This window comes from Acinonyx jubatus, chromosome D1 (genome assembly GCF_027475565.1).
Source record: "Acinonyx jubatus isolate Ajub_Pintada_27869175 chromosome D1, VMU_Ajub_asm_v1.0, whole genome shotgun sequence".
In the NCBI taxonomy this organism is placed as follows: Eukaryota; Metazoa; Chordata; class Mammalia; order Carnivora; family Felidae; genus Acinonyx; species Acinonyx jubatus.
Window position 1 is genome coordinate 86,959,590 of NC_069390.1, and position 16,115 is coordinate 86,975,704.

The 16,115-nt window shown below is 41.2% G+C and overlaps 1 protein-coding gene across 9 annotated transcripts in view; it reads left to right on the forward strand.

The window, feature by feature from the left end:
* NFRKB (nuclear factor related to kappaB binding protein) overlaps positions 1-16,115 on the forward strand; it is a 42,693-nt gene that overhangs the window by 223 nt on the left and 26,355 nt on the right. For 6 of the 9 annotated variants that reach the window (XM_053203863.1, XM_053203867.1, XM_053203865.1 and 3 more), the window contains exons 2-8: positions 962-1,042; positions 2,211-2,366; positions 4,883-5,084; positions 13,614-13,741; positions 14,457-14,631; positions 15,181-15,318; positions 15,948-16,021. In XM_053203863.1, the coding sequence (XP_053059838.1) occupies positions 2,232-2,366; positions 4,883-5,084; positions 13,614-13,741; positions 14,457-14,631; positions 15,181-15,318; positions 15,948-16,021 (852 nt within the window). In that variant the 5' untranslated portion in view covers positions 962-1,042; positions 2,211-2,231. Of the gene's footprint in view, positions 1-141; positions 1,043-2,210; positions 2,367-4,882; positions 5,085-13,613; positions 13,742-14,456; positions 14,632-15,180; positions 15,319-15,947; positions 16,022-16,115 lie in introns of those variants that run through there. The other 3 variants (XM_053203866.1, XM_027036915.2, XM_053203864.1) reach the window with 2 other exon arrangements.

Sequence of the window (16,115 nt, forward strand, 5' to 3'; positions counted from 1 at the left end):
GGGGAAAGAGCGTGTTGGGAGCCGGGCGGCCGGGTGGGTGGGGGTTAGGGTTAGGCATGGTGTGGGGGAGGGGCCGTGGGCGCTGAGGTGCAGCTTAGAGGGGCGGGACCCGGTTCTTGGGCAGGGCGGGGTTGGCTAGGGAGGGACTTGCTGCTGGGGCGGCGGATTTGGAGAGAGCTTTTGCTCCGGAAACAGCCACGGGTTTAGCTTCTGCGTTCGGGAGGGTCCAGGAGGCCAGGCTAGCCCAGGTACAGAGAAAAGGCCCTTGGTAGACGCCTTCCGGGTCTAGTTAAGGGGGCTAGGACGCCACAGGATTTAGAAATCCTTGGCTTCCGGGGTTCAAATCCTCTGGCAGCTACCTGCTTTTTGTATTTTGGGATCCTGTTCAGAATAGTAGCAGGACAAAGGTTGCCGCTCAGATAGATTAAATTTAGCTACACCTCCATGGTAGTTGAAGAAACTGTGAACAAAGTTGTGAAACGGGCGATCCTCCTCCTAAGAGTGCGGTAGAACATTGGCTTTGCAGTTATTACCCTGTTCTATGTCAATTCTGTAAAGAGGACCCTACTCTGAACATCGGTTGCTGCTGCAGAAATTTTTTTTTTGTGTTTTAAAGTTTTGTTAAACTCATGTGTCATGTGCTTTCTCACCTGCTTGGGTTATTTAGGCACCAAGAATGTTCAGGATGTTGTAATTCTCCATGTACTGAAAGGTGATGGAGTACAATTGCTTGGAGACCATCTGCTTTGTTCAACACTTATCTTCCTGCTGTATCTTTACATAATCTGAAATCTCTAAAAGATAACTTGAAATAATTTGTGGGAAGATGCTTACTTTAGTAGTATTACAGTTCTGTTTTTTATCATTTAAGGATTTTGGAATCAATTCATTACAATACTGTGTTTACATGACTGCATTAAATCATATAAACTGTTATCCATCTGGAGATAATTTATTGTAGGATTCCAAGATTGGAAATAGTACACAGGACCTGGTACAACCCCTCTTTGTCTTCCAGATAAGGAAATTGACACTCGGCAAGGTAAGATTTGCCTAACTTCACCGAGATTAAGCTAGAAGTTTGGCATTTTGACTGTTAAGTCTGTTTTTAGATTCCATTTTAATGCGCTTGTTAGGTAGGTATAGGAGAGAGGTAGGAATAGGAGAGAGAATGGGATTAGCAAATGTTTGTAGAGTGATTCCTTTCAAACTCCCTGTGGTCCTGTTAGTTTTGTTCAATCCTATGGCAGTTGTAGAGCTGATTTCTAGCCATTAGCCTAAGGAAATGCTCTCTGAAAATGTGTTAATATGTACATTTCTAAAGGTGACTAGCGGCGTTCAGTTATTATAGGAAGGAGAAACAACATTACATTTACATGGTTATAAATATCAGATGGACCTTTTAGTTGTCAGATTGACTACTAAATTTACTGGCTGTCATGATCAAGTGCTTGGAAGCCTGGAGTTTATGTGGACTAAAGTCATATTACCATGCTCCCTTTTCACAATTTCAGTTGAGAGTTTATACAGGAGGTATAGTGAATATCTGTTTGTAGTCAGGCAAACCTGAGTTTCAGTCCTACCCCTGGGGTTGGGCAACTTATTTGTCTGCTTTGATCCTCAATTTTAATATTTCTAGAATAGATATGATAACCCTGTCTCACACAGTTGTAGGAATTAAATGAGAAACATGAAAGGCCTTGGACTTAATAGGTCCTCATTAAATGACTTACTGTTAGCGTTTGACTTTTACTAGTCTATATGGGTTGTCAGAGATTTTTCTTTGTGAAAGTACAACAAAGAATTACTAAAAAAACGAAACAATAACTGTTAGATTATTTTATAGCGGAGAGATTATTGGCCTGAGAAGTCTAAATTATGAACTCTGATCTGTTTATCCTTTAATCTCTAAGTCTCATTTTGCTCAAATATAAAATGAAGGTGTAAGAAATTCTGTAGATTTGGAAGCATTCTGAGCAGTAAGAGACCTACTAGAAAAGGTTTGAAGATTGAGATAAGAATGCAGTGGTACAAGAGTGCAGAGGTGTGTAGTTACACTTAGGGTATGAGGATAAGGTATAAAACTAGACTTGAGATTGACTATTTTCTGGGCCAGAATATTTTCTGAAGGAGTGTTAATATCAGCCAGATCCCTTGGATTCCTGCCTTTTGGTATACCTAGAGGTATGACTGCATATATATTTGTCTAGATTATCTGTGGAACATAAACAATGGATTCCTTGGACCATATGCTGACGGATCCCCTGGAACTGGGTCCATGTGGAGATGGCCATGGCACACGTATTATGGAGGACTGCCTCCTGGGGGGCACCAGGGTTAGTCTGCCTGAGGACCTTCTGGAGGATGTAAGTAGTAGCACCGCCACCACCTTTTTCTGTCGCCTTGTGTATAACTGCTATGCTAAACCTTTTCCACACCCTACAAGTTTTCAGTCTTTCGTGCTCTCTTTGGTTTCATTTTATATATTGCATTCAGAGTGATCTCTCTCTCTTTTTTCCATGCCATTCTGCCATCTTGGCTCCCTCCCCCTCTCTCTTTTTTTAACATAAAATTTTTAACATTCTGATTAAAGAAGAAACTATAAGCTACATCTTGCATGTTTAATAATATGTCAGTATGATAGTATTATAGAAGCCCTGTTTTTAACCAATTTTGACCAATTAACAAGAAATTGTATATTTTAAGGACAAAATTATGGTTGTGTTTACATTAAATTGGTTACCCACGTTGTGGATCATGAAACAAAACCCAAACATACTATCTCTGTTAATAAAGTAACCCTGTAGTCAGTTAATAGTGCATGGAGATTTGTGTGCTTCTGGCCTCTTTCACGGGTAGGCTGTGTAAACAGCATCATTATTAAGGTGGCTACTACTTATTAAGTGCTTATTAATATGCAAGGCACTACGTATGCCAAAACGTATTTAACTATCTTGTTTATTTTACCATGTTTTACTTATAGAGAACAGGTATAGAGTGTCATTTAGCAAACATTTATTTGTGCATTATCCAATTTTAGGAGATAATTTCACTTAGTTATAATTGGTTCAGATTTTTCTTCCATAATATGTCAAACATTGTAGATAGAATTAAAGCCACCATTTATTCTCTTTGCCACCTGAAGTAACAATTACTGAAGTTGACATATATATCCTTCTCATCCATGCTTTCTATACCTACTGTTTCAAATAAATTTCTTCATGTTATTCGTTTAGTCAGCAAACACTTTATGAAGTACCTACTCTGCCCGACACTGAGATACTAGGCATAAAGTGGTATGCAAAAATAGATTTACAGGGGAAGATCTTGGATACTGAGGTGCAATGGTACATGAATGCAGAAATGTCTACCAGGTGGTTGGATTTCTGGGTTGTCTCCTGCTTACGTTGGTGGCTCTCTGTTGTCCTTAGGATAATGTCACAAGTATTTAACACGTTTATAGGTCCCTTGCTCCTCTTTTCTTCTGTCTGCTGCCCCCCCCTCATTTGTGTTCTTGTCCTAGCCATACATTGCCTCAACTCTTTTAATTATAAAAAAAGTAAAATGTGGGGCGCCTGGCTGGCTCAATTGGTGGAGAGTGTGGCTCTTGATCTCAGGGTCGTGAGTTTAAGCCCCACGTTGGGCATGGAACCTACTTAAGAAAAAAAGTGAGATGTATCATAAGAGCATATAAAATCCATGTTTCTACAGTATGTATACAATTGAAGCAGTAATAAAACACCCAACTAGCTACTACTTGGGTTAAGAAGTAGAATGGGCCCATTCAAGCAGTATCATTCAAGCGCCCATCTCATCCCTCTTCATTCTCCCTGCAGGTAACTGCTGTCCTTTCTTTCATATTAATTCTTACGTTTTTATGGTTTTGCTCTGTGGATTTTAAAAATTTTTATTTATGTATTTTTAAGTAATTTCTGTGCCTGATGTGGGGCTTGAACTCCTGACCCTGAAATCAAGAGTCGCGTGCTCTACGGACTGAGCCAGCCAGACACCCCTGCTCTGTGGACTTTTAACTCTCCTGCCTCATCATCTTTTTTTTCCCCTTTCCTTATCCCTTAATTAACTACCTTAAATGTCACTTCCTCTGGTATATGTTCCCTGACATCTAGAGTCTGGGAGGTGTGCTTCTCCTATGTGCTTATATGCACATTAGCACGTCTTAAGCAACATTGTAATTGCTTGTTTTCCCCTCCAGGCAATGTGTATACCATCCTGCTGCTGGTCTCTCTTGTGAGGTGACCTCAACTCCTCAAGTTCTCTCCCATGTTAACTGTTTGCTGCCCCTCATTTTAAGCTGAATTCAGTTGTCCATCATACCCCTTGTTGGCAGAAATGAAATTCTCTTTACTGAGATTGTTTTTCCTTTGGATTATTTTTAACATTAAAAAAATGTTTATTTTGAGTCGGGGGGAGACAGACAGAGAGAAGGGGAGACCGAGAGGGGGAGAGAGAGAATCCTAAGCAGGCTCCATACTCAGCGCAAAGCCTGACCTGGGGCTTGATCTCATCAACTGTGTGATCGTGATTTGAGCTGAAATTAAGAGTCAGATACTTAACCGACTGAGCCACCCAGGCACCCCTCCTCTGGATTATGATTTACTGTTGGGTATAAGATAGTGGTTTATATGTAGTCTTTATTATTCTCTAAGATTTGAGCATTGAATGAAGATAATTGACACTTTGGTTCAAACAAACTTAAGAACTTGGATGCAGTGATGTTTACACAGCACTGTGAATGTACTTAATATCACTGAGGTGTACACTTAAAAATGGATAAAATGGTAAATTTTCTGTTCTGTATATTTTACCGCTCACAGGAAAAGTTAAAAGCTTGTTTTTCTCCTGGTTTTCTGAATTCTCCTAGCCCGAAATATTCTTTGATGTAGTCAGCCTCTCAACATGGCAGGAAGTATTGAGTGAGTCTCAGCGTGAACACCTCCAGCAGTTTCTGCCTCACTTTCCTGAAGACAGTCTCGAGCAGCAGAATCAGCTCATCCTAGCCCTGTTCAGCGGGGAGAACTTCCGCTTTGGGAACCCTCTGCACATTGCCCAGAAGCTTTTCCGAGGTATGCTGCTTGTCATTCTATTGTTGAGAGGAGTGGGAGAAGTAGGAACACATTCACTTACACGAATACTCCTTCTTCACTTATTGAACTTATTTTTGTGAACACATACTGGCTCAGAGACTGGTTGTGTGCAATACTTTGCCTAGGCCATTCTTTTCAGTAAAAATTTTTAACTTACATAGGAAACATAAATCATAAGTGATTGATTGTAGTAAGAACTGTGTAACCACAACCCAGATCAAGAAATAAAACATTACTAGTGTCTTACAGCACCCTTTATGACTAGGCTTTAAGAAAACTTAGAAATAGTTTACCATTTACTTGACCACATGTACATATGTGGATGTATGTATTTGTGCATCACACATACATACACCTTTTTCTCCTGCAGAAAACATGATACTTTCCTGCTAGGCACTTCAGCATGTATGTATCCTTTAACAAGGACATTCTGTGTAATCACAGCCCCGTTACCACACCCAAGAAATTTTGCACTGAGCAAATAAGATCACAGACTGTCTCACATTCAGGTGTTCTCATTTGTTCCCTAAATCTTCTTTATAGTGGTCACTTATTTATTTATTTATATTTTGAGAGAGAGGGCACATGTGAGAGGGGCAGAGAGAGAAAGAATCCCCAGAGGGAGGGAGGGAAGGAGAGAGGGAGAGAGGGAGAAAAAGAAAGTGGGGCTCACCTGAAGTGGAGCTTGTGTTTTACCTGAAGCAGGGCTCGTGTTCACCAAATGTGGGACTTGAATTCATGAACCGTGAGATAATGACCTGAGCCGAAGTCAGATCCTTAGTGACTGAGCCACCCAGGTGCCTTATAGTGGGTCTTTCAATTCAGGATCTCTTCAAGGTTCATGTATTGTGTTGGATTTCATGTCTCTTGGCTCCCTGAATCTGGGGCCCTCTGCCTTTTTTTCTTTGTCTTTCAAAAGCATGACTTGTTTTTTTTCAATTTAAGTTTAGTTGACATATAATGTTAGTTTCAGGTGTACAACATTGTGATTCTATATGTATATTCTGAAGTAATCCCCATAATACATCTAGGTACCATCTGTCACCATATAAGTTATTACATATTGTTAGCTATATTTCTTGTGTTATATATACATTGTATTCTTTTGTCTTATTTTATAACTGGAAGTTTGTAGCTTTTAATCCCCTTCCCTGTTTTGCACAGCCTAACCCTTGCCCCCCTACAAGGCAGTCACCACATTGTCTATATCTAGGAGTCTGTTTTTTTAGTTGCTCATTTGTTTTTCAGATTTTACATAAAAGTAAAATTATATGGTATTTGCCTTCCTCTGACTTATTTTAGGAAGCATAATATCCTCTGGGTCCATCCACGTGGTCTCAATGGCAAGATTTCATTTGTTTTTTAAGCTGAGTAATAATTTCCATTATGTATATGTAAAATGTTTATCCATATATTTATCTTTATTCATCTGCTGATGGACACTTAGGTTGCTTCCATGGCTTGACTCAGTGCACATAGGGATACATATACACTTTTGAGTTAGTGTTTTCAGTCCTTTCATATAAATACCCAAAAGTGGAATTGCTGGATGCTAGTTCTTTTCTTCATTTTGAGGAACTCCATACTATTTTCCACAGTGGCGGCACCATCTTTCGTTCCCACCATTAGTGCACAAAGGTTTCATTTTCTCCACATCCTCATCTACACTTGTTATTTCTTGTCTTTTTGATAATAGCCATTCTTTTTTAAATTTTAAATGTTTAAAAAAATTTTTTTAATGTTTATTTATTTTTGAAGGAGAGAGAGAGAGTGAGCAGGGGAGGAGCAGAGAGAAAGGGAGACAGAATCCAAAGCAAGCTCCAGGCTCTGAGCTGTCAGCACAGAGCCCGATGCAGGACTTGAACTCACCATGAGACCATGACCTGGACCCAAAGTCGGATGCTCAACTGACTGAGCCACCTAAATGTTTATTTTGAGAGAGAGAGTGAGTGAGGATGAGCCGGAACGGGCAGAGTGAGAGAATCCCAAGCAGGCTCTGTGATGTCAGTGCAGAGTCCAACATGGGCTTGATCTCAGGAACTGTGAGATCATGATCTTGATCTGATCAGAGATCCAGAGTCAGATGCTTAACTGACTGCGCCACCCAGGTGCCCCAATAATAGCCATTCTGACAGGTGTAGGTATCTTGTGGTTGTGATTTGCGTTTTCCTGGTGATTAGTGATGTTGAACATCTTTTTCACTTATCTGTTGGCCATCTGAATGTCTTCTTTGTATAAATATTTATTCAGGTTCTCTGCCCATTTTTAACTGGATTTTTTTTTTGGTGTTGAGTTGTAGGAGCTCTTTATATGATGCAGATATTAACCCCTTATTGGATAAATCATTTGCGGATATATTCTTCATTCAGCAGGTTGCCTTTTTGTTTTGTTGATGGTTTCCTTTGCTTTCCTTTGCTTTTTAGTTTGATGTAGTCTCATTTGTTTATCTTTTGCTTTTGTTCCTCTTGCTTGAGAGAGAACCAAAAAAATATTGCTCAGACTGATGTCCCAAGAGTTCACTGCCTGTGTTTTTTTTCTAGGAGTGTTGATGTTTACATTTAAATTTTTAATCTCCTTGGAGTTTATTTTTGTATATGATGTAAGAAAGTGGTCCAGTTTCATTCTTTTGCATGTAGCTGTCCAGTTTTCCTATCACCATTTGTTGAAGAGACTGTCTTTTTGCCATTGTATATTTTTGTTTTCTTTGTTGTAAATCAATTGACTGTATAATTTGAAGGTTTATTTCTGGACTCTGTTCTGTTCCATTGATCTGTGTGTCCTTTGTGCCAGTCCCATAGTGTTTGGATTACTGTAGTTTCACTGTGTAGTTTGAAACAAAGGAACGTGATATTTTGTGCTTTTTTTTTTCTTTCTCAAGATTGCTTTGGCTATTTGGGTGGTTCCATACAAAACACACTGATAGTTTTGAAGAGTCCAGGGCACTTGAATTGTAAAATGTCCTGCTTTCTGGGGAATTGTCTTGTTTTCTCATGATTAGATTTGGGTTAAACGTTTTGCCACAAATATTAAATGGGAAATTTTACCCCGCCCCAATCACTTCAGGAGGCACGTGATGTCAGCTTTTCAATGTTGGTAATGATGCGTTTGATGTCTTGGTTAAGTGGTATCTGCCAGACATACTGTTTGTAACAGTATATTTTTTCCTTCCTAATTAAGAAGGAAAATGTAGGATTAATACTTTGGGACCATGTGATATTATTCTTACTCCAAAGCCTTTGGTTTACTCAGTGGTTTAACATCCATTGATGATCCTTGCTTGAATCTGTTATTACACTGGGGATTGCAGAATGTTTTGGGGCCACTGTTAAGCCACCATTTGCTCTCCAATGGAGAGAAGCAGAGGGAAGCCTCTTCTCCCCTCTTTGGGGTGACTTTGCTTTGGCAGGCAGTCCTGAAAGTACAGTGCATCTTCTTGAGTTTTGTTAAACTGGGCAACGTGATAGCTACAGAAGCCTGGAGGGAACAGGCTTATCATTGCAGATCTTTCATTACCTCGGCTATTTTAAAACTAGCATTCCCTCATTTGGTGGGTTATTGGTTTAAAGAGGAATTCTCCTCTGTAGTTGGCAAAGGTTTCCTGCAGCCAGCGGCCTTAGGTGGGAGTAAACCGTCTCTTCCAGTAGAGCTTGCCTGGTTTTAGAGGGGTTCTGTCAGGGACTTGTGTAGTGTTTGCACTACACAAACACAAAACAATAGGATTGTCTGGTGAGGATACAGACAAGGAATGTCAAGACAGGAATTCCTGTGTGTTTCACCCTGACCACTGTCCTATTTCAGGTCTAGTGTTGCTGCAGATGTTTGCAGTTCCATGGTTGTTAGTTCTTTCTGAGCTGTCATTGTGTTCCCGTATTCTTTTACCTTGGGTTATCTTTCCTGATTCTGTTTTAAATATCCTCCTGTTTCATAAAGGATCTTGTGTCATAAACTCCTCACTTCCCACTTCCAACCTCCACCCCAGCTCCCTGTGTTCATTTCCATTCTGACCCACTTTACTTGTCTCAGAGGAAGGAGGAGTTTTTTCTTCTGTTTAAGATTAACCTGTGTTCGTGATCCTTTCATCTTTTACATCCTCTGGGACCTTTTTTCCTCAGTTAACCATCCCTTCTGTCCTGTGGATTCACATTATTTCGCTATTCACTCCACATGCTCTTCTTCAGCCTATGGATGCGACCAGGGGTCTCAGACTAAAAAAAGTCCTCAACCATCTGTCCTCTCTGTTGTCTTCTGTCATTTGCCTTTTAATCTCTAAACTTGTTGAAAGGTATCCATAGATAGCTGTCTCTTTCAGTCATTCTTTCCGTTCCCTCATGGCTCTTACCTTATGACCTCACAGAGAGTGCTCTTACTAATGCCACCAGTGTCTGCTTTTCTTCTTTCCCTTCAACGTTTTTTTACTTTTAAATTTCAGAGCTACAGAAGACTTCATAATAGACAAAGTCCCAAGATTTTATAATGGACACTCATATACAGTTGACCCTTAAACAACACAGACAGAGGGGTGCCTGCTTCCCACTCACTCACAAATCCGTGTATAGCTCGATTCTCCGAGAACTTAACTAAAAGCCTATACTGTTGACCAGAAGCCTTACTTACAATAATCTGTTAACACTTTGTATATTGTGTGTGTTACATAAATTGTTTTTACAATAAAGTCAGCTAGAGAAAAGAAAACACTATTAAGAAAACCATAAGGAAAATACAGTTACAGCATGTACTGTAAAAAATCCACGTATAAGTTGACCCGCACAGTTTAAACCCATGTTTAGGGGCGCCTGGGTGGCTCAGTCAGTTGAGCGTCCGACTTCAGCTCAGGTCATGATCTCATGGTTCGTGAGTTCAAGCCCCATGTCGGACTCTGTGCTGAGGGCTCAGAGCCTGGAGCCTGTTTCAGTTTCTGTGTCTCCCTCTCTCTGCCCCATCTCCTACTCATGCTCTCTCTCTGTCTCAAAAATAAACACTAAAAAAATAAATAAATAAAATCCATGTTCGAGGGTCAGTTCTGTTCTTCACCAGGTTCACCAGCTATTAATGTTAACATTTTACCACATTTACTCTCATCATTACTGCATATATGATTACCATCATTGTTTTGCTGAACCATTTGAAAGTATTGCAGACATTGCATCTCTAAATTTTTCAGCATTAATCTCTGAGGAATAAGAACATTGTCTTACATAACCACAAATGATCAGATTCAGAAATACTGTAAACACAATTTTTCTGTATTTAGATTTTGTATATTAATATAAAACATAATGTTGACATACTGTTATATAGTCCATGCTCGTATCTCACCAGTTGTTCCAGTGAGCATTTTTTCCTGCTCCATGTCTCTTTTATTTTTTTAAATTAAATTTTTTTTTTGAGAGCGAGAGAGCGCACGTGCATGTGTGTGTGAGTGGGAGAGGGGCAGAGAGAAAGAGAATCCCAAGCAGGCTCCACACTGTCAGTGCAGAGCTGGATGTGGGGCTCGAATTCATGAACATGAGATCATAACCTAAAGTCAGCCACTTAACTGAGCCAGCCATGCACCCTGGTAGAGCACAGCATCTGTTGTCTTGACCACTTCCTCCATCTTGAGACTTTCCCCCACTTTGTATCAGTGGCTCTTCCCTGGCCTGGATGTCTTCCTGTGTCTTTGACACCCTGTCCCCTACCCCACTTTCTTTGCTAACCGCTCATCCACTCATTGTTCTTGTCTGTTCCTGCTGTTGAGGCTCCTTTCTTACCTCCTTACTTGCCTTCTTTCACTCACCATCTCTTGACTGATGACTGTTGTCTGGGCTGCTTTAGCAGCCATCTCCACACAGCTCCCAGAGTGAGCTTCTTAAAACTCACTTTGCAGAATATTTAGCAGTTGCCTTCACTTGAAGTAAAATTCAGTGCCTTCAAGGCTCTTTGTGACCTGGCCTCGGCCCACTTATCCAACTTCATCTGGTACTACTCCTTTTCTCCTTGTTATCTAGACCAGCACTGGTCAATGGAAATATTACTTGGGCCATGTGTTCAAATTAAAAATTTCCAGTAGACATATTAAGAATTATAAAGGCAGTTAAGTTAATTTTAATAAGATTTTAATTTACCATAATTATTAATAATTTCAATTGTATTTACTTCATACAAAATATTTTTAACAGACGTATGGTATTTTTTTTTAAGTTTATTTGTTCTTAGAGCGAGTGCACGAGCAGGGGAGGGGCATAGAGAGAGGGAGAGAGAGAATTCCAAATTGGCTCTGTGCTGTCAGTGCGGAGCCCAACATGGGGCTTGATATCACAGACTTGATCATGACTTGAGCCAAAAAAGATTCAGATGCTTAACCAACTGAGCCAACCAAGCTTTCAAAAAGTGGGGGAAACTAAAAACTGAAGGAATAGAATTTTAAAGAAATACAGAGGCAAAAAAGATATTAGTCTAATTTTTATATATCAAATAGCATCAATAGCATTGACCTCTGGGCTTGTTTCTTGAAGGTCACACTTCCTATTTCCCTACAGCAGGCAGCATAGCAAGGTGGGTAAGAGCCTGGGCTCTGGAGCTAGGCTACCTGGGTTGAAACCTGATTCCCCTTTTATTGGCTGTGTGAACTTGGGCAAATTATTTAACTTCTCTGTGCCTCAGTTTCTTCATCTGTAAAATGAGGATTTAGTAGTGCCTTTTTTATGGGGTTATTATGAGGATCGAGTGAGTTAATATATGCAAGGTCCTTACATAGTGGTGGTTGTCAGGTCTGCTGTAAGCATTTGTTATTATTACTTACCTTTGATAGTATTAGGGTGGTTGGGCGGAAAAAGAAAAACACTGTGTAATTTGATCCCTCATTTTATCTTTTCTAAGATTTAGCTTCTGAATCTTGCCCTCTCAGTTCTCATCATGGCCCATCTGCTCAAGTCTAACACGTCCACAGTGGACCTCTCCTTGACCTGTTTATTTCAGGCAGTGATTTCAGATGCTCAGGTTCAATGACAGGGTACCATGTTCAGTTGACCTTCCCATTGCCCTGGTCCTGCCCCAGCATCAGAACTATCAGCAGGTCTAATCCCTCTCTCAGAAATATATCTCAAGTCTCTCTACTTCTGTACGTGCCAGACATTGTTCAATGTTGTGGAGGTGTAATGGCCTTACATTCGGAGAAGGAAAAATAGATGGTGAACAAGCAAATACTTACTGGCATTAAGTACTTCAAAGAAAGAGGAGGGTAATGGGACTAGAGTGATGGTAAGGAGCTGTGTTAGAACTGGTGGCTGGCCAGGGCTTCTCTGATGAGATGACAGCAGAACAGGCTTAGCGAGGGTAGGAGGAGCAAGCCGTGAAAATATTAGGTGTTAGGAGGAAGCATTGCAGGTAGAGGGAACTTCAAGTACAAAGGCCTTGAGAAAGTCAGATACATGGCCTGTTCAAGAAACAGCATGGAGGCCATTGGGGCTGGGGTAGAGGGAGGAAATGGGAGACTGGTGAAGATGAGGCCAGAAGTAGCCCAGGATAGATCGTGAAGGCCTGCCAGGCCATCTTTGGACCTTGGCTTTTATTCTAAGTGTGGAGGGAAGCCGCCATCATCTCACCTGGACCCTTGCAGTAGTTTTCCTTCTTCCTCCCTCCATGTCATTCTGCTTTAACCTCTTCAAATTATTTGCGTTCCACTTAGGATAAAATCCAGCTCCACCTGTGACCTGCAAGTTTCAGTGTGGTTGGATCTCCACCCAGCTTCCTCAGGCATCGCACGCCCCCCCTAGCTACAGCCCACTCTGTGTTAGTCATGCAGACATTTCTTTAGGTTTGGGGACATGCCAAGTTCGTTCTTGCTTCAGGTCCTCCCTTAGCACAGGCTGTTCCTTTCGCCTTTTCACCATTTTTACTTCTCATTTGTAAATTCCAATTTATTTTCCTCTTAATGAAACTTTTTAAAACGTTTGTATAACTTTTACCAGTCAGTTAACATTTTGCCACAATTGCTTTAATCAGACTTCATTTTATGTCTCATTCTTTAGAGATCCCTTTCCTGAAACTCCTCCTTACTCTCTACAATTTTTTCACGTTAATTTCCGATAGTACTTACAAGAGTTGACTATTTACCTGTTTGCCTGTTTCTTTTTTTTTTTTTATTTTAGAGAGAGAGCATGCAAGTGGTGGATGGGGCAGAGGGAGAATCTTAAGCAGGCTCCACGCTCAGCATGGAGCTGGATGCGGGGCTTGATCTTACAACCCTGGGATCCTGACCTGAGCGGAAATCAGAGTCAGACACTCAACTGACTGAGGCACCCCTGTTTATTTTCTGTCTCTTATTGGACTGTAGACCCCACATTGACATAGATTGTTTTCTTTCCCCCTGTCCTGTATTCTAGTTTGATACAGAGTTTACCACACTTTAAGCATGCATTAAATATTTGTTGACCTGTCAGTACATATGTATGTATATATATGTGTATATAGGTATAGATATCTAGGTATATATCTAGATATATGTAGTTGTACTTCTGTTCTTTTAAGATGGACACTTTAACCCCGAGGTGGTTAAGTACCGGCAGCTGTGCTTCAAGTCCCAGTACAAGCGATACCTCACCTCCCAGCAGCAGTATTTCCATAGGCTGCTGAAGCAGATCCTGGCTTCCCGGAATGTAAGTAATGCTGGGAACTAGATACCAGATGTGGACAGTGAACGCACAGATCTCATGACTTCAACGGTTGGTTCAGGTACCAAATACAAAAGGTAGCAAGCACTAAGAGGAAAATGCTGCCAGTTAAGCCATGAAACAGTTAGGCTATATCATTCTAACTAATTTTAAGATGTAGCCCGATTTCAGAGATGTGAAAATATGGGAAAGTACCTCTTAAAATTGATGAAATATCAGAGCTTCAGTATTTACCAAGGTAAACAAATGACTTTGAGATCCATCTTGGATTATTAAAAAGAAGCAGGTTGCTCTGCAGTTGCTATATGAGAGCACACAGGCCTCCAGATATCCTGATGGATTAATAGTGCATCAGGCCTCATGGCCTTGGGATCTGGTAAGTCTGGTAATCTTTGAGGCAAAGTTGTTACGGTTCTAAGTGGTCCTTAAGATTCGATATGGAAATAGTTGGGTGACTGGTATAAAAGTGTTCATTCTTGAAGGAGCAGTTCACCCCTCAGATTTAAGATATTTTGCAACATAGTAATCAGTAGAGGCCCTTTTTATTTGGACATACTCTCTTATGTGCATCTCTGTGATCTGAAGGGAGGGACTTGAGCTTGTTAAACAATGTCTTCTCTTGAAGAAGATGTAGTCTCCAGGGAATGCACCAGAACAAGCTTTGGATGATGACATGTATCCTCATCTGATTGCTTCCTAGGACCTGCTGGAGATGGCCCGACGGAGTGGCCCGGCCCTTCCCTTCCGCCAGAAGCGCCCTTCACCATCCCGCACCCCTGAGGAGCGGGAGTGGCGGACCCAGCAGCGCTACTTGAAGGTCTTGAGGGAAGTGAAGGAGGAGTGTGGTGACACAGACCTGTCCTCTGATGAAGAGGGTGAGTGTCTGGGGGCATTTGGAGTACCTGGGGTGGTGGATCTACACCAGCAACTTGTTCAGTTGGAGCCAGTGGTAGCCATTTATCTCCCCAGCAAGGAAGCCATCTCAGTTGTCTGTCTTTGGTGGGGGTGGAAAATGGGGCTCAGAACCGCTTAGTCTTTGGGCACCGAGATGTTCCTGGTAGATGGGGTATGAGTGCATACCTTTTTTAGCATTGATACTTAAGTGGCATTTGAGCTTAGATGAGATGAATCCCTGCACAGCAGGGCTCTCCACAGTAGGCCTGTCTGGTCCTATTGTGCCACTTGAGAGAACTGCTTTTCCCCTTACAGGAGAGTAGTAGTGACTGTTGGCCTGCTGCAATGCGACCCCATCACTCTGTTGAAGTCTCTCTTCCTGGAAGAGCCGTTTAAATGACCTAAGTGTGCTCCAGTTCGTCTGGAGAAGGGTCAGAAAGGAATGGTGGAACCCTGGCCTCCATGTTGTTGGCTTAGCCTTGTTGAACCCAAATGGCCACTTACCCAATCTCCCCTATTGGAGTCCACAGCCACGTTGGATTTACAAGAAAAATTTTCTTTTGAAGATCTCAGCTCATGGCTTCCGAGCTCTCCAGCGCGTTCTCCTAGCCCTGCGGTGCCCCTGAGGGTGGTGCCCACGCTTTCAACCACGGATATGAAAACTGCAGGTGAGAACTGAGTGATGCCGTGGATGTTTTGGGAGATCAGGATGTAGATCTGAGAACTCCCTTAGATAGAGGTGGGCGCTAGATTCTTACCTGCCAGGGAACTGAAGCAGTGCTCTCTAGAAGTAGGAGATTGAGAGAAGTTTTTGTACAGTTCCACTTTTTTACAAGTTAGGTAGGCCTTCCTTTCTTCCTTTGTTTAGAAACTTTTCCTTAGTTGCTGATCAGCTGGTATTTTCGGCTAAAGAAAGTAGATTCTTAAAATAGTACTTAGGAGCAGTTCAGTAATAGAACAAGAGGGGTAACCAGAGCTATAGCAGTTTCTTAGAATGTCTGTGAAATGAGAGAGGAATTTTTAATTGGGGTAGGAATCAAAGAAGAATGTTAATTTTTGGTGTGTTTTGGAGCAGCTGAGTAACTGAGGTCGTTGTTCTTGATTGAGGTAGTGAAAAGCTGAAGAGTTGATCCTGTGACTGTTTCAAGATTGTTTGGGCTTGTAGTACACAGGACTCAGAAGGGAAACACGGAGAAACATGTTATATTTGAGTATCACAAGTGGCCAGAAAGATGTGAATTTGAGCATCATGTTAGTGAATGACCTAGTCCATGTGGTTTGGTTCGTTTTCTCTCAGATAAAATAGAACTGGGGGACAGTGACCTGAAGATAATGTTAAAGAAGCACCATGAGAAGCGGAAACATCAACCAGTAAGATTGGGTGGGGTGGTTGTTAGAGGTTTTCGGTCTAATGTTTTTGGATTGGCTATTGAAAGATGAAGGTAGTGACAATATCGTTATTTAT